This window comes from Hemicordylus capensis, chromosome 4, assembly GCF_027244095.1.
Source record: "Hemicordylus capensis ecotype Gifberg chromosome 4, rHemCap1.1.pri, whole genome shotgun sequence".
NCBI classification, from domain to species: Eukaryota; Metazoa; Chordata; class Lepidosauria; order Squamata; family Cordylidae; genus Hemicordylus; species Hemicordylus capensis.
Window position 1 is genome coordinate 321,248,691 of NC_069660.1, and position 17,480 is coordinate 321,266,170.

General features: G+C 56.0%; 1 protein-coding gene across 2 annotated transcripts; it reads right to left on the reverse strand.

The window, feature by feature from the left end:
* Positions 1-11,346, reverse strand: MAF1 (MAF1 homolog, negative regulator of RNA polymerase III). 2 transcript variants are annotated; one of them, XM_053249142.1, is made up of 8 exons: positions 11,045-11,346; positions 6,801-6,945; positions 5,277-5,405; positions 4,758-4,923; positions 4,000-4,121; positions 3,745-3,864; positions 3,501-3,620; positions 1-3,277 (listed from the first exon to the last, which is right to left on the reverse strand). In XM_053249142.1, exons 2-8 carry the CDS (start codon positions 6,881-6,883, stop codon positions 3,256-3,258), a joined length of 762 nt encoding a protein of 253 aa, XP_053105117.1. In that variant the 5' UTR covers positions 6,884-6,945; positions 11,045-11,346; the 3' UTR covers positions 1-3,255. The 2 variants fall into 2 exon arrangements, with proteins under 2 accessions (XP_053105117.1, XP_053105118.1); XM_053249143.1 differs by lacking the exon at positions 11,045-11,346 and adding an exon at positions 10,615-10,835.
* Positions 11,347-17,480: the final 6,134 nt, after the last annotated feature.

The window sequence follows — 17,480 nt, forward strand, 5'->3', positions numbered from 1 at the left end:
TAAGACCAATAAAATTAACCAAATTTAATTTAAACAAGTTAAGACCAGGCTCAAACCACATCTTAAATTACATTTTTAATGAGTTCCAAATTAAAAGTTATTTTAATAACTTTGAAATAATGGGTAATTGAAGTTGCCCATTCTTACAACTCTGCCTCTCTTCTATGCCTCCCCGATTCCTTCCCCAAGTCCAGGTCACCCTGGGTGTTTTCATCTGGAGGGTGAGAGTGTGTCCCCTAACAATCCATCACCCCCAGAGGGGAATTTGATGAGGACTCTGGTCCTTTGACTTTTCTAGCTGGTTAGATTCCATCCCTTCTTTGACAGAGCTACTCCCCCCCCCACCTCCCTCCCAATTCACCAGTTTAAACTCTCTCCAAACTTAAAGGGGTAGTACTTACTTTAGTTCTTTAGATCTGTCTGAAATGCACTGGGACATCCTCCAGATAAAATCGGCTTGGCTAGTCTTCCCTACCAGAAGGGCTCTGGCTGGATAGCAGCCCAAGTTGCTTCTCATCCTTCCCTTTGAGAGAAGCCACTTCTCCCATCCTGGCCACTGAAGACAAACATGCCCCACAGCGGGGGTGGGTGGGCACTGAAGAGGGAGAGGCCCCCGGGGCAGCTCTGTGAGGGCCACACTTCTCATTCAGTCTTCTCCACACAACGTGCTTTTCCAGAAAAAGCAAGGTCCAAGTCAGTCCAACCCCTTCTGAGTCAAGATGCGCCTTCCAGAGCGGAGATCCACGGATATTTAGCGGGGGGGGGGGACGGGACTGTCCTTGTCCCACCCCTGCCTAGCATCCCTCCTGTGCCTGTTGCTGGGGCCCACTTTGTGCTTCTTTCTAGAATGTGACACCCACCCACCCCTTGTCGGATAGGGAGCCATCTCCTCACGCCCCCCCCCCCCAAAGTGCTTTGAGAACCTGTTACTGAAAAGCAGTCTATAGATGTTCAGAACAATACAAAATTCTCACTCAGGCAAATCTGTTTGGGAATATTTGCATCTAACTTCTTCTCAGGACTTCTTCCTCTAGAAACTCTCAGCTTTCCCCCCAAAGACACAGCAGAGCCCTAAGCTTGCCCCACAGGCGGCTTTGTGCCCTGCCGCTTACGGGGGCGAGGGGGGGGGTGAAGAATCCTAGGACTAAGCCAACTAATCCAAGCCCTTGTGTCATGGCTGCCCTCCCTCCCAGCACAGTGAAGATGACCTTCCTTCCACAAGCCACCCTGGGGGTGTCTCTTCCCTGCAGCAACTTCCCTCCTGCCACTTGGGGTCCCTGGGTGTGAAGGAGACCCTGTTCCCCCAACACTGGCGAGGCTGCAGCCTTTCACTCCTCCTTTAGAGCCGAGCTCTTTCCTCGCCCCAGCAGTAGGAAGAAGACGGCAAGGTGGACGCTCCAGGCCCCCCCCGCCCCCTTGCTGGATGAGACCAACCAGTCCTTGGAAGAGAACCTCCAGGCAGAAGCCGCCTTCCCCAGCAGCAGAGAGACAGCCAAGAGGCTGCCTCCCCCCCCCCGGCCCCGCTTCTTGCTCCCCTTGCTGCTGGGGAGGGGTGCCCCTGGCAAGCCTGTCCCACTTAGGCAAAGCAGGAGGGCTGTGGGGAGAGGGCAGGGGGGGCAGCCCCGGCCTCTCCTCCTCCTCCTCCTCCTGCAGGTTTTGCCCATCCTGACAGCAGCGGCAAAATAATCAGAGAGAGATCGGAGGGGGGGGGTTGGGCCCCCACTCTCCGCCCTCCCCGCAAATGGAATGAGACTGGCCTGGCCAAGCCAGGGGCCCCCTTCCTAAGGCCACGGCCTCCCTGCCTAAGCAGAGCAGAGCCTCCAGCCTGGCTCATGTGGGGTCCCACAAAGGAGGAGTAGAAGGAGGGTGGGGGGGGAAAAACACCTTTATAGCTGCAACAAGAAACTGCTTGGCAACACAGCTGAAGAAAGGAGGGGGCCAACAAGCCCTGTGAGGCGTGGGGAGGGGGCCCCACTGGCTTGCTGCCAGCCGCAGGGAGGAACAGAAGCAGGGAAACGCCAGCGGGGGGGGGGGGGAGAGTCTGTCTCTGCAGTCAGTCAGGGATGGGCCAGAGCCTCAGCTGGGAGGGAGGGGGCGGGTGGTGGGCCTTGCGGGTGGCGGGGAGCCGGCCATTGGAGCGCGCAGCTGCCACTGAGCAGCATGGCCACAAGGGCAGCCTCTTTGGGCAGGCAGCAAAGGCTCCCCGGCCTCCAGCCTCCGGGAGGAGAGGCTCCAGAGCAAGACCAGGGCCCAGCAGGGAAGCGGAGAGGCTTCCCAACAGCACAGCAGAGCGAGGGCTGGTGGGGAGAGGGAGGGAAAGGGGGGAGTCTGGGGGGGGGTGGGAGCTTGGCCCTTGGGAAAGGAAGAGCCCCCCTCCTTCTCCGATAGCACCAGCCCCCCTCATCCTCTGGAGTGGAGGAGGTGCAGAAAGCTCCTGAGGACCCAGGGGAGCAGGGGGAGAGGAGGACCACGGAGGCAGGCAGGAAGCCTGTAGTGGCGGGGAAGCGTGGGGCAGAGGAGAGGCCAGCCAAGGCTCTGGGGCATGAATACAAAAATAAACTCTATGAGCCGGGGGGGGGGGGCGGGGGAGAGACAGCAGCAGCAATACTGTGAGGAGGCCCAGACAAAGGCCCAATCCTGCCAGTCCAGCTTCAGCTTGCTCAGTGCCAAGGATCTTGTGTGGTTAAAAAGAAGGGGGGGGCAGGGAGTTCCAGCAGTTCAACCGGCAGTTGTCCAGTTCTTTGCATGCTGCAGCATCAGCACATGGAGGAGAGCGGCCAGGAGCTGCAGCTGGGGGCAGGAGGGGCCCCAAGAGACCCTCGAGACGGGCGGACGCTTCCCACAGTCAGTCCACAGTGGGGGGCGGGGGAGCAGCATCACGAGGAAAGGGGGCGCGCGCACACGCACACACACACTCCATGGCTGCTGGAGCGATGAACAAGCCAGAGTGAGGGTTGCCGCTGTCTGGAATGGAAAGTGCTTCACGATGGTCCTGTCCCAGTCAGCAACAGCCGGCCATCCCAGAGGATGGGGTGGGGTGAGGTGGGGTGGGGAAGGCTGCAAGGGGCGCCAACACGTCAGCGTCCAGGACCCAGAAGCCAGAGGGGAGAGGCCAGGGGGGCGGGCGGGCGGGCTGGCAGCATCCGGGCGTCCAGAGGCACCGATGATGAATCACGCAGCATTCACAGGGCGGTGGGCAGAGCAACACCAGGCTGGGCTGGGCGGAGGAAGCCGGGCGGAGCAGGGCCTGGGGCCTCACATGCAGATCACTTGTCTCCTGCAGAAGAAGGAAGCCCAAAGGAGGCCCTCAGAGCTCCCCAGCGCACCCCCCCGCCCGCCACAGAGCTACTCTCCTCCCGGGCACAGCAGCGAGCATCCTGCAGTCCCCAGCCAGGGCCGCGGGGTGGGGTGGGGGGGCACCCTAGGAGGGGAAGCGTGTTTCTGAGCACTCCCAGCAGCTGGCGGGGAGGAGGGCACCCCCCCGGCCCCAGCTCACTCACCTGTCCTCCTCAATGCTGCCCCCGTCCTTCTCACAGGCGTCTGCCGTCTCCTCCGCGTCATCCTCACTCAGGTCCATCTCCAGCTCATTTCCAGCCTCGGGGCGAGGGTACATGGAGCCACTGGGGAGACAGAGCAGCCCCCTGTTGGCAGCCATTCTGCCCCCAGGCCTTGGGGGGGGGTCCCACAGCACCAGGGTGGAGCAGAGGCGGGGCTCCCACCAGCCTGGCAGAGCCCCCCACTGACCTGATGGAGCGACAGGTGAAGAAGACGATCCGCTTCAGCCGCTTGTTGTAGAAGAAGTAGTTGAAGGACCAGAGGCTGCCCTCTTCTCCAAAGGGGTCCGAGTCCAGGTCTGGGTTGTAGCTGCAGCAGCAGGAGGAGGAGGAGAGAAAGGGCACGTTGTGGGGCAGCCGCTCTGCAGCCCCCTGCTGCCCTCCGCCCACCCAAGCAGCAGCCTGGAAGGAAGTTCTCCCGCCAAGCAGCCCCCAGAAGGCCCACCTGTAGATGTCGCACTCCGAGAGGCAGATCTCCTGGTCCACGGCGTCCCAGAGGTGGGGCTTCAGAGCAGTGAAGTCCTCCCGCACGGCAGAGAAGAGGCTGCAGTTCACGGCATTCACCACCTGGAAGAGACCCAGGAATGCTGGCGGAGGCGGGGCGGTGGTGGGCGGGTGCGGGTGTGTGTGTGTGTCCCTGCTACGCAAGGGAAGGGCCCTGCAGCAGCCAAGGTGAAGAGGAGGTGGGCTGGCACAAGCCGAGAAGCCAAGCGCTGGCAGACCTGTGTGGGGGCAGCCCAGCAGCCCTTCACTGCACGGCTTGGGCAAGAGGCAGACCGGCTGGAGCTGGGAAGATCCGCTCCAGGACCAAGGCCGGGGAGGAGGAGGAGGAGGAGGTCTCCGGCTGGAGAGGGATCGGCCACTCCTGGCCACAGCCCTGAACAGAGAGGCATTCTGCAAAGACTGGCCAGGAGGGCCCCTGCCTAGAGCCGGGGAGGGAGGGAGGGGCCAGCCAAGAGCTCTTCCGGGACCCAAGCGCCCTCTTGACGCTGGGCCTGGCAGGGGAGGGGGGAGGGAGTGGAGTCTGCAGCCTGGGGAAGGCTCCCCTGGGTCTGCTCTCCTGGATGTCTGGCTGCCACGTCAGGCTTTTGTGGCGGGGGTGGCAGCGCTCCCACGGGGAGAGGGAGGCGCCGCAAACACCACCAGGAGAAGCCACGCCGCCACCCGGGCAGCCCTGGAGGGCTTCCGGCCCCGAGCCCCTACCCAGTTGAGACTCGGCTCCCGGCTGAACTCGTGGCTCTTGGCAGCGCTGAAGTCGTAGTCCGGCCGGAAGGACTCGTTGAGGGTGGCAATCAGGTAGAAGAGGGTCTTGCGGCTGCACTTGTCGCTGAGGGGCCCCTCCTCGTCGCCACTCTGACTCTTGCTGAGCCTGGGAGACAAGAGCACACCCCCGGCGGCTGCCTCTTCTTCTCGCACACAGCCGGCCCAGCTTGGGCTGGAGTCGACCAGCCAGTGGAGCGTGTGTGTGTGTGTGGGGGGGGGGTCCATCAGGAGCTGCCCCGCCCTCTTGACTTGCCACCTGGGAGGAGCCGGCAGGAGGCCTTGCCACTGCCAAGGAGCTCCCTCCCATCAGGCTCTAGGACGACCCACAAGCTGCACAGGGAGGAGGAGGGGCTGGGGAGAGGAAGGCCCACAGGGAGGTCAAGCCTGCGAGGGGCTTCCCTCCCCACCACTCTGAGAATCAGAGCCTCTTGGGCTGCCATATGAGCAGGCCCCTCTTACCTGCTGGGGCTGATGCCTGTGGTCTGGGGCGGCGACAGGGCCTCGAGGACGTGGGGCTGGCCCTCCTGGCAGAACTGCTTGAAGAGGTGCTTGTCGTCCCCGGCCATCTTGCACGAGTAGCTCTCGATCCTGCAGGGAGACCGGAAGCTCTGAGCCCTGGGGGCAGTGGCTGCCAAGGGCACCAGGAGACCCCGAGAAGCGGCAGAACACGCCACGGGCCACCCCAAGAGGCCCAGAAGCAGCTGGCCCATGAGAAGCACCCCCTGAAGACACAAGGAAGCCAGATCCCCATCTCTGCCCTGCCAGCTGCAGGTGCCCAGAGGGCTGCAAGAGGGAGGCAGCTGGCCAAGCAGCAGCAGCTTCTCTCTGGCTTCCGAGTCGTCGAGCCCGCGGGCATGCCCAAGCTTTGCACCACAGAACTGAAGTGCAGCTTTCAGGAAGGCCCAGCCCAGGGCATCCAGGAGACAAAGCCATCTGGAAAAAGCAAAGAAAGCCCAAGCAACCCGAAGGAGGCTAGCCAGCAATCAGCAACAGGCGCAAGTAACGGGCAGCAGGGATCAACGCCCGCTCCCCTTGGCCCTCCCCACCCCCCAGCTCTACAGAACACAACCAGCCGGAGCTGCGTCCTCAGACTCAAAGGGGAGAGGAAGCAGCAGCCTCCCCAGGGAGGGGCTTCCAGCGTCTGGGCACGACTGCCGAGCAGGCTCCTCTCCGTCACCATCAACCCCCCCCCACCTCTGGAAGCAGGAGGAGGGCCATCCCAAGAGAGACCGGACAGGTCCCAGGGGGAGCAGGTGGCCCTTGGCCCCCTGGTGCCAGCCACCGAGGGCTTCCCCAGCAGCAGCAGCTTGAGCTGGGCCTGGTGGGAGCAAAGGGTCTGGCCTGCTCCCGCTTTCCTCCTCCTGGGCCTGGAGCAAGCAGGCTCCAGCCACGCGCCCCCCAAGGGCAGCCGGCTTGCAGAAGTCGGGCTGTTCACTGCTTCCCTCTCCACGCCTGGAGGCCCCTCTGCAGGCAGGCAGCTTGCCCCCTCCCAGGCCGCCTTCTCCCCAGACTCACTGACGGCAGGGCCCCTTCGCTTCCCACCCACAGGCAGGCGAGTGGGCCCAGTGGAAGCTTGCCTTCTGCCCACAGGCTTCCTGGCCCGCTAGCCCCGTCCAGCTGGCAGCCTTTCTTGCCACTCCCGCTTCCAGAGCTCCTCTCTCCCAGGTGCCTCCTCCGGCCTCCCGCCCCATTTCCTTGGAGGTCAGACCTTCCCCGCCCGGCCTTGCTCCTCGGCCTCCCCCAGGCCTGGCATTTCCCTCAGCACCTCTTGGGAGAGCTTAAACCCCCCACCCCACCCCACCCCACCCCACCTGGGCTTGATGCTCCCTGCTAACATGGCCAGAGTTCAGCCTGGCCCGAATTTGCATTCCCATGGACGGACTGGTCCACACCAGGTGCTTTGGGCCCAGCAGCCAGGAAGCCCTTCCGTCAAAGTTAGCAAGGAGGACTGTCCCCACTCCCAGGGCCCTCTTGCCACCCCACCTGCCAATGATGTGTGCATCGCCCGTCTCCACTGTCAGCTGGGAGTTTATGGCTTCAAAACTGGAGTTTTCCAACAGCTTCATTGTCGTGTCTCCTCCTGGTGCCAGAACAAGGCTCAGTGCCACAGCTAGGAGGCTGCAACTTCCTGGAAAGAGAGGAAGGGCCATCAGCTGCTGCTCCTCCTGCTCCAAGGAGGGCTCTGCTGCCCCCCCCCCCCGGCTCCATATGGGGGCGCTGTACTCAGCGCAGGCTCCACATGCACGGCAAGGAGGTGGCCTTCAGGGCTAGCAGCGCCTCTGCCAGCAATAACCGCCACTCCCCAGGAACAGATCAGCATTTGGATCTCTGCTCAGCCCCTCCTCTGGAAGCCTCCAGGCAGCACCAAAGAAAAGTCCAAATTGGTAAAAGGTTCTGGAAAGATTTCCTGTGCAAGTTTTTTCTAATTTGCAAAAGACCGCATTTCTTTCCCCCTAACTTTACTACATAAATTTTTAGACGTTAAGTATTACAGTTATGAGACCCCATATTCCATTAAACTTATCCCATTAATTTCAACCAGATTGCTTATAGAATGAGCCAGACTGTAGTCGTTTGTACTGCTAACATGACACCTACAAACACAGGTGTAGACACAGACTTCCAACGTTACACTTATGAGACAAGCTACCACAGGCACTGGCTCCCATCCAGTGCGGATGTGCATGAACTGAAGTCCGGGCACTGGTTCGGTGCCGCGGGGAAGGGAGCGGCGAGTGGGACCTTTAAATACGAGGAGAGCCGGTCCTTCCCTGCTCTCTGCCGCCGCACGCAGCTTCCTGCAGCAGTGGCGTCCGTCCCAAGTACCCAGTCATGGCACCAGCACGTTGCCTTAAATCACGACCTGCTCTCCTCAAATTTAAAGGTTCTGCTTGCCACTCTCCTCACCCATCCACACTAAGTTACTCACAAGCAGTCTGACTGAAGTTAATGGGACAAGTATTAATTTCAGTGGGGATACTCCATGCCAATTTGAGCCTCAGCATGTAGCCAGCAAATCAGAAGCAGGAGAAGGGTCTTCACCCTCCCCCACCCCTTCGGCAGCAAACTCACGGTTGAGGTATCATTTGGTATGAAACCTCAACCTGCAAATGATACTGTTTGATATCATTTGCAGATGATACAAAATTTCACTACTTTGGGGTAGTGAAATCCAAAACGGATTGTGAGGAGCTCCAAAAAGATCTCTCCAAACTGGGTGAATGGGCGACAAAGTGGCAAATGCGGTTCAATGTCAGCAAGTTTAAAGTGATGCACATTGGGACGAAGAACTCCAACTTCAAGTATAGGCTGATGGGATCTGAGCTGTCGGTGACTGACCAGGAGAAGGATCTTGGGGTCATGGTGGACAGCTTGTTGAAAGTGTCGACTCAGTGCATGGCAGCTGTGAAAAAGGCCAATTCCATGCTAGGGATCATTAGGAATGGGACTGAAAGTAAAACTTATATTATCATGCCCTTATACGAAGCTATGGTGTGGCCACACCTGGAGTACTGCATTCAATTCTGGTCACAATGGACATTGTAGAACTGGAAAAGGTGCAGAAGAGGGCAACCAAGATGATCAAGGGCCTAGAGCACCTTTCTTATGAGGCAAGACTACAACACCTGGGGCTTTTTAGTTTAGAAAAAAGACGACTGCGGGGAGACATGATAGAGGTCTATAAAATCATGCATGGTGTGGAGAGAGAGAAATTCTTTTCCATCTCCCATAACACTAGAACCAGGGGTCATCCCATGAAATTGACTGCCGGGAAATCTAGGACTACCAAACAGAAGTACTTTTTCACACAACGCATAATCAACTTGTGGAATTTTCTGCCACCAGATGTAGTGACAGCCAACAACCTGGAAGGCTTTAAGATGGGTTTGAATTACTTCATGGAGGAGACGTGTATCAATGGCTACCAGTCGGAGGGCTAACTGCCACCTTCAGCCTCAGAGGCAGGATGACTCTGAATACCAGTTGCAGGGGAGTAACAGCAGGAGAGAATGCATGCTCCTTTCAGCTCTTGCCTGTGGGCTTCCCAAGGGCATCTGGTGGGACACTGTGTGAAACAGGATGCTGGACTAAATGGGCTTCCTTGGGCCTGATCCAGCAGGGCTGTTCTTATGAGAACATGCCACCTGCAGTGGGAAGGGCCCCGAGTGCCATCTGGGATATTTTCAAGTCCCTCTAGGGGTCCTGGTGCCTTCTATGGGGAACCCCAGACTTAAGTCATCACAGGGCAGTTGGGATCAGGAAAGCCCAGCCTGAGTTAGGGGAAGTCCTGAGGGAGCAGCAGCCTTGGGGCTCTTGAAGGGAGCACCCACACTGCCTGCCATGTCTGTCTTGTAACAACAACAATTCCCCATCTTGAACTAGCTGCAGTTCTGTATATGGAGTCAGTCACAATATCCCACAGATTAAAAAGCCAATTTGAAAAACTAACACGACGATTTTGGGCCAGCAGAAACCCTGCAAATTCCTTTTCTAGAACTGGAAGAGCTGTTTAACCTGGAGATGTAACCCGCAGGGACACACTGTTCCTGCTGCTCCCAACTTTGGTCCTGGTCCAAGGACAAGCAAGAGGAGAGACACTTGGAGCAAGAGAAAGCAACATGCTGCCGAGACCAGAGCCTGCCTCCAAAGACCAGCACACACAAGAAGGGCAGCTTGGGGGTCTGAGAAGGAGGCTGGCAGGCCCATGCTGCAGAGCACAAGCCAAGGTCAGGCTCTGCGTGCCCTTTACAGGAGGCCAAGTGCACTTGGAAAGCAGCAGCAGTTCTAGGAGGGGGGGGGTACAAGTTGTAGGGAAGAGAAGGCTCCCTTTGGGGGGTAGATGGGCCAGGAAGTTAGGCAAAGAAAGCAGCCCAAAGCTTGGAGCGACTGAAGGATGACCACAGATTCTGCCTCTGTAGCAAATGGAGACCTTCACAAGAAGGCAAGCCTCACCCTGTGTGGAGCTCTTCTCTGGGTCTCCACATTTCTGTCCACTACCTTCAGCATGAGGGCTCACTGAGGCCAGGGCTCAAAGCAAAACACTGCATTTTTATGGAAAAGCAATGTGTGCACTTTAAGATGAAGAGGAAAGTCACCACGAAGGGTCTCGTGGATCAGGCCCAAAGCCCATCTAGTCCAGCACCCTGCTTCTCTCTCCTTTGGGAGATGAAAGTGTGCCCCCCCCCCCCGTTGCTTCCCTGCAACTGGGATTCAGAAGCACACTCACAGGGATAGCCCTGCCCTCCATGCATTTGTCTAAGCCTCACTTCAAGCCATCCAAGCTGGTGGCCAGCACCACACCGGTGGAAACAAATTCCTTCGACCCTGGCGGAGGCTGGTTAAAGCCAGAGGCATCGACCTTCATGCTGCTGCTGCTTCTCCTTCCGTAAGCAAGCCAAGCCACAGAGGCTGCACACCTCAAGGGGTCCAGGCTGAGATGGCACCAAAGCCGTCTCTGGTCTGGGAAGGGAAGGATGCTGCTAAGCAGTCTTTAGAGCTCTAGCCGAAATGCCCTGCAAGAGGATCACCCCAAACTGGGGGCTGCTGCACAGCCCAAGCAGAAAGGAGACCCTCGGAGCAGCTAGTGCAGCAGCTCAGTGGAGTAGTTGACGCTGCTGGCTGGCAGCTCAAAGCCCTGGAGGCAGGAGGGCCAGAGGAAGAGGCCTTCTTCCAGGTCAGTCCTTCGGTCCAGCCTCGGGCACTCACTCCCACTGTGGCTGACCATGGATGGATCGCAGCTGGGGGTGATGATGGGAGTCAGAGTTCCAAAGCAGTTGGAGGGTCCAAGGCTGCCTACCCCGGCTGGACTCTGGGCGGCGGCGGCAGCAGCAGCCGCTCTCCAGGGATTCACTTTCCCAGCCCTATCCAGAGATGCTGCCCTGCCAGGGACTGGGCCTGGGGCTTCCTGCAGGCGAAACAGGGACTCTGCCTCGGAGCGGCAGCCCCATCCCAAGCCGGCAGGCTGAGCTGGCTAAGTGGATTCCTGCCGCTCCTTCGTTCAACGGATTGCCAGCCGGAGGAGGGCGTTGGTGGTGCCCAGCGGAGAGGACTACACCTCCCAGAATGCCGCGCGCCGCCCCTCCCCCGCCTGAGCTGCCGAGAGACTCCCGTTCCCAGGATGCCCCGCGCACGCTCGGGCCGTTTTAGCGGGGGCCGCCTCGGCGCAGGGCATGCCGGGAAGGGTAGTCCCGCCACTCGGAGGCCGCCGCCGCCGCCCAGGGACTGACCGCGGACCGCTTTCTCCTCAGGGGCTGAGCCGCGCCGTCGAGCGAGGCAATCTCCGGAGGGAACTCGAGCCAGGCGTCGCCGTCGCCACCGCCTCAGCCGCCGTCCGCCTGCTCCAAGCGGCCCTCCGGGGCCCCGCCCGTCTCGACATGTCCCCGACTAATGGGGACGCCGTTGCTGACTAATCGAGCCCTCGAGTTGCCGCTGCCGCCTCCCTTCCTTCCAGGCGAGCAAAGCGATCAAATCTGCTCTCCTCGCTCGAGTGTGTCGGACGACAACAAGAGCCAGTGGCTCCGCCCTCCGAGGTCAGCGATTGGACTTTCTCCACCCTTACTGTTCCTATTGGCGGAGGTGGGTGCCAGTCGCTCGGTCCAGAGCACTCCAGGGGCGGAGCCTGATGTCAATCAACAGCGTCGTCCCGCCTCCCTCCGACGGTATAGAACCGGCCTCTGATTGGTTGCGACCTCAAGGGCGCTCTTGGGCCCGTACAGGAACAAAGGCGGGGGCGGGGCGGCTGTCACTCAGCGCGGAGGCCACGCCCCCGGAGTGTGGCGGGCCGCTGCTGGTTGCCGCCGAGGCGCATCCAGAGTCGGGGTGTGGAGCCTCAGCTTTGCTGTTGCAGGACCCAGGCAGGCAGGCCGCTTCTGAAGGATGCACGCCCACGCAGAAGCCAGGCTGGGAGAGACGCACCAAATTGGCGCAAACCATGGACACATGGGTGGGCACACAGACAGCAAGGCAATCTCATCAGCATACTTTCCATGCAGAGAGTAAGCTAAAAAAACTGGTAAGTCCATCATGTGTGAGCACTAAGAATTGTGCATTCAGATCTATTTGCATCACCTTAAATAAGACCTAGTAGGTCAACAAGTAATGGAGGAGGCTTGATCCCACCTAACAGATATTTGTCAAGCAAACAATCATTGTAAGCAAATGTAGAAATAAAGAGTGTCTTTCACGGAATACCTGACTAAAGTGTGATCTTCTTAACTGGTGGTGGTGCCTTTCCTTTCACAGGTGTGTAAAACATATGGTTGTTGTCAGCATTGCCTTGGGCTGTGGTAAGCTAAAGCTATTCCTTTAATAGGCAATTGTGGCCAGAAGAGACTCCTGGCTTTTTGTGCTTTCTGGCAGCTGGATTTGCACAACCAGGGTGAGATTTGTTCTTTGTGTGTGTTCATGTGTGACTGCAGAGAAACTGCTGGAGCTGGAATGTAGCCACGAAGGGAGACAGAAGTCTGAAATTCTTGCAGCAGATGGGGGCAAGATTCCAAGGGAATCAGTTTGCTTTGAGGGGGAGTAATGCTTTTCAAAAGACTGGCACCTGGGTCCATGCCAGGCCTGCCTCTTCCCACCTGCACAACTGAGATATCTTGTAAATAGATTGCTGTTCCAAAAACACTGGCATTCTCTCCTTCCCAAGAATCCCCCCCCCCCCGGTTGGGAGCCACAGTCATCCCACCTACCCCCGGGGTACTGCTGGTACCTTTGCAGAGAGTCTTTGGAGGAGGCGGTATATAAGACAATTTTAGTAAATAAATAAATCTCCACCCAGACTCCAGCCCTCAACACAACTCTTTGACAACCAGGAGACCCAGTTACTCTCCTAACTTGGAATGTGACCAGGTGGTTTACATCCGCCAGAGACCCTTCCTTCCCTGAATACCTCTCCGCTATGACATCATTATGGTACAGGAATCATGAACTGCCAAAGATTCGTTCCAGGTGAGTGACATTCCAGCTTGTGGGAGGGGTCACACTCCTGAGGAGAGTCGGTTTGCCTGCTGTTCTTGAAGGAGGAAAAGGCAACAAACTTGTATTTTTCTCCTAAAGAAGATATCAAACAAAGAAACACAGCAAGGAAATAAATAAATAAATCACCAGGAAAACAAAAAGTAATAGAGAAACAAAATTTGTTAGGCCTGGTAATTTCCTAGGGTTTGATTTCTGGCTGGCTCGAAGAGTTTGTGTGTTTGTCAGAGGCGTTAGCTGGAGTGGGGGGATTCATTCCAGGTGAGTAACATTCCAGCTTGTGGGAGGGGTCACATTCCTAAGGAGAGTCAGTTTGCCTGCTGATCTTGAATACAAGGCTCAGACCAGAGGAACTTTGTTATCTGGAACTTTGCGAATAGGAGTTTGCAAACAGATATCAAAGGTGTTTTGCAGAAGGTTAGGGGGAGAGTGGTGGGGAACTCGGTGGGGAGGCAGACAAGTGGTCCCCCTTCATCACAAATGATACACCCAGCACAGGAATAAGGTGAGTACTACCCAACTTTTGTAATTTTCTTGGAGATCAAGCTTAAAACCTTTAATTAACTGACAACTGCTTCAGGTGAACAAGCCCTATCTATATAATTAATTCTTGAAGATGGTCCGGTCTGGGATGCATGGGGATCTGTGGCAATCTCTCGCGAGAGCGCACCACAGTTCAAGCTTGGCAACTGTTGGCGAGGAGTTTCGCTGCTTCAGGAGCGGCAGGGACTTGGTTGGCTGCGAGAGAGGAGGCAACAGGCACGGCAAGGAGTTTGAGGAGGTGGGTGGGTGGCCAGCCAGTGGGTGGCTGGTGGGCAAAGCCCCACTGGCCAGGAAGAGGACGTGGCAGCGGGATGGCCTGGCCCTGACCCGCCTGCCAGGGTGAGGAGGCGGCAACGGGCCCTGGACTGGCCGCCCAGAGGTGGTGACGGGAGGTGGTGGTGGGACGGCCTGTCCTGGCCACCAGGGTGAGGAGGCGGCGGCGGTGGCGGGCCCTGGCCTAGCCAACAGGAAAAGGAGGCAAGATGCAGAGGAAGCCAGGAAGTGGGGGGGCCGATAATGGGGGGGGGGTTTTGCAGCCGGTCAGCTGGCCAGCAAGCCAGAAAGCCTAGCATGCCAGCATGGGGTGGGGGTGGGGGCGGCTGGGCCCAACTAGAGGCGCAGATGCTCTGTGCCCAGCCCCACTAGTATACTGTAAGTAGCCAATCAAACAAGTTATGACAGTGGAATGCCAGCAGGGGTGTGTGTGTGCTTCCTAAAGTATTGCACAGTGTCACAGGTATGACTGTCTGCCTGAGGGGCAGAAGTCCTGGGTGTGCACTCGGTGCAAAGAGCTCTTGGCTCTCAGGGAACAAGTTAGTTCCCCTGAAGCCAAGGTGGTTCACCTGGAGAAGCTCAGAGAGGCAGAGAGTTGTGTGGAGGAGACCTCTTCAGGGATGTGGTAGAGGCATCCCACTGCCAGGCTGACAGCACTTCTGCTCTCATGGAGAGTGAAAGTCACAGGGAAGGAGGACATCGGTCTGAGGAAGAGGGAAACACTCCCTTAGGAGGGACCCCTTCTTTGGGTGATGCGCCCATCCGGGTGTTGGGGGCCTCCTAGTAGTGGATGATTTGATCATTTGGGGCACAGAGAGATGGGTCCGTGACCCGTGTGTAGACCACACAGTGACTTGCCCTCCTGGTGCGAAGGTTGCGGACGTCACACAGCATCTAGATAGGCAGGGCTGGGGAGGAGTCAGCTGTCGTGCACGTTGGCACCAACGATGTTGGGAAATACTGTGGGGAGCTCCTGGAAGCCAAATTTAGGCTGCTAGGTAGCATATTGAGGTAGCTGGTTGGTTGGTTGCAATTTTATACTGCCTTTCTGCCTTGACAAAGGCACCCAAAGCGGTTTACAATATTAAAAAACAAAGAAATTACATATGATTAAAAGCACTGTTGTCTTGGGCTGTTGGTCTTTTTAGGAGCTGAGGACAAGAGCTTGCTGGCCTGGGTGCCTCCTTTCTTATTTATTTATTTATTTATTTATTTATTTAACATTTTTATACCGCCCAAAACTTACATCTCTGGGTGGTTTACAAGAAGATAAAAACAACATTAAAACATTAGTTAAAAACAAAACCAAGAAATTTAAAACACAACAATTTAAAATTTGTAAAACCATATTCTAAAACAACATTAAAAACAATCAAAACTATATCAGTTAAAAGCCTGAGTGAACGGATGCGTCTTTAAAGACTTTTAAAAAATTGTCAGAGATGGGGAGGCTCTTATTTCACTAGGGAGCGCATTCCAATGCCTCAGGGCAGCAGCGGAGAAGGCCCGTCCCCGAGTAGCCACCAGACGAGCTGGTGGCAAATGCAGACAGCCCTCTCCTGTTTATCTCAATGGGCGGTGGGGTTCATAACCAAGAAGATGTTCTCTTAAATACCCAGGGCCCAAGCTGTTTAGGGCTTTATAGGTTATAACTAACACCTTGTATTTTGCCCAGAAACATATCGGCAGCTAGTGTAACTCCTTCAATAGGGGAGTGATATGGTCTCTCCTAGATGACCAAGAGACCAGCCTGGCTGCCGCATTCTGAACCAACTGTAGTTTCCAGACTACATACAAGGGCAGCCCCACATAGAGCGCATTACAGTAATCCAGTCTGGAGGTTACCAGCAGATGTAGACCAATGGTCTGATTCAGTATATGGCAGCATCCTGTGTTCCTATGAGTGTGACTCTGTTGGTCCTTTAGGACCTCTTTGTGGCTTTCGATACTATCGACCATAGTATCCTTCTGGAGCGTCTGAGGGGGTTGGGAGTGAGGCACTGTTCCAGTTATTGTTAGAGGGGGGTACCTAGTTCAGTTCAGGGGACTTAATTCGTTTACTATTTTCATTGTGAGCCCTTTTCTTTTCCTTCTTGCAGTTTTGCTGCTGCTTTCTGTTATCTCACAGGGGGAGTGCTGAAGGGGGTTGTAAATCCTGTTGGGTTAGCCGAGCTAACAGATTTACAAGTGGTTCCACTCCAGCCTCTCGGGCAGGTTCCAGATGGTGTCCCTCGGAGACTGTTCTTCTTCAAAATCTGAACTTTTGTATGGTGTCCCCTAGGACTCTGTATTGTCTTCTCCAGCACCAAAGTTCAAAAGCGTCAATACTTTTTCTATATGGCTTCTTCAAAGTCCCGCTTTCATATCTATAGAATGTCATGGGAAAAAACACTGTCCGAATGATTCTAATCTTTGTAGGTGTAGACACGTCATGACATCTAAATACCCTTTCCAACGCCTTCATTGGACCCCTACCAAGTGCTAGTCTGTGGCGTATTTCTTGACTGCTGGATCCTTGACTGTTGATGGTCGATCCTAAAAGGCAGAAGCTATCCACCACTTCAATGTCTTCATTGTCAATTCTGAGGCTGGTTGCTGTACCTGTTGTCATCTTTACATTTAGTCGTAGTCCCATTTTTTCACTGTGCTCCTTGACTTTTATTACTAGAGCTTTCACTGGACATATTCAAATCTGATTCCCAAATGTCCTTCCCAAGTATAATATGAGAAGAAATCCTCAAGAGAGAAAAATATTCTGCCCCGAGATTGTGGAATGCGCTCCCTGCTGAGATACGATCCTCCCCATCTCTGGCAACTTTCAAAAAACACGTGAAAACCCATCTTTTCACTCAAGCTTTCTCAGCTTCCTAAAATTTGGGGGTTTTAATATCTGGTCTATTTTAAAATTCAAAACCCGATTTCAGGGTTTTTAATCACTTTAATTGTTGTTTTAAATGTTTTTAAATTGTTAATTGTTATATTGTTTTTTAAATTTGTTTTAGCTCTTTACTGTTTTAGTGGTTTGTTTTAGTTGTAAACCGTCCTGAGCCATTTTGGAAGGGCAGTATACAAATAAAATCAAATCACAATAAATAATTAAAAATATTCCCAACATGCCAAGTTGCATGTCCACTAATTTTGATATAATTCAGTTCTTAGATAAGATGACTATCTTTCCCGAGTGGAGTGTAAAATGGAATCACACACACACCCAAATCTTATTGGGAATACACATAAAATACCAAGTGTCGAACTGCGACTCCAGCAGATATCAGTTCTCAGGTGAAGTAAATGCCCTTCCCCAAAGGTGCTCTTAAGCCTGGACTTCCGGGCCGAGGTCCAGGGCCCCAGAGCCCCTCTCCGGGTGTGTGTGTGTGTGTGAAATCACCTGGCGGAGCAGGATGATGCTCAGTTTTCAGGGGTGTGTGGTGTGGCTCCAGAGGCCTCTCGGTCCAGGCTCCAAAACGACCGAGGGGACCTTCCCAAGGGGAGGAAGAGTGTTGCCGATTCCTGCCGGATGGAGGAGTCCTCCCCAGGTCTCCTGTTCGCAGAGGGCGATAGAGCCCCGACCAACAGTAGCGCTCCATGGAAGGCCACTGAGCGGGGTGGAGGAGGAGCAGCAGCCTCCTCCTCCTCCTCCTCCTCCTCCTCGGCAGGCGCCCGCCCGGCTGGCCTTGCAACTGTTCTCGACTCCTCTCATCACGGAGGTTTCGACACAATCCCCTTCGCGCCCCTCCCCCCCCCCCCGACGGTGTCAGAATTAGCGGAGAGGCGACTTGGCGTTTGGGGGGCTTTTCTCTCTCTTGAGGATTTCTTCTGAGCGTGTGCTGAAGAGCGGTGGTGCTGACGCTGGCGGGGAGGGGGAGGAGG

What these genes read in the sequence shown, in the direction of transcription:
- MAF1 (XM_053249142.1), bottom strand. Translation starts at nt 6,883, where the DNA reads ATGAAGCTGTTGGAAAACTCCAGTTTTGAAGCCATAAACTCCCAGCTG. An exon ending in ACAGGCATCAGCCCCAGCAG is followed by an intron (nt 4,924 to 5,276) that starts GTAAGAGGGGCC and finishes CTTGTCTCCCAG; the next exon opens with GCTCAGCAAGAGTCAGAGTG. An exon ending in TCGGAGTGCGACATCTACAG is followed by an intron (nt 3,865 to 3,999) that starts GTGGGCCTTCTG and finishes CTGCTGCTGCAG; the next exon opens with CTACAACCCAGACCTGGACT.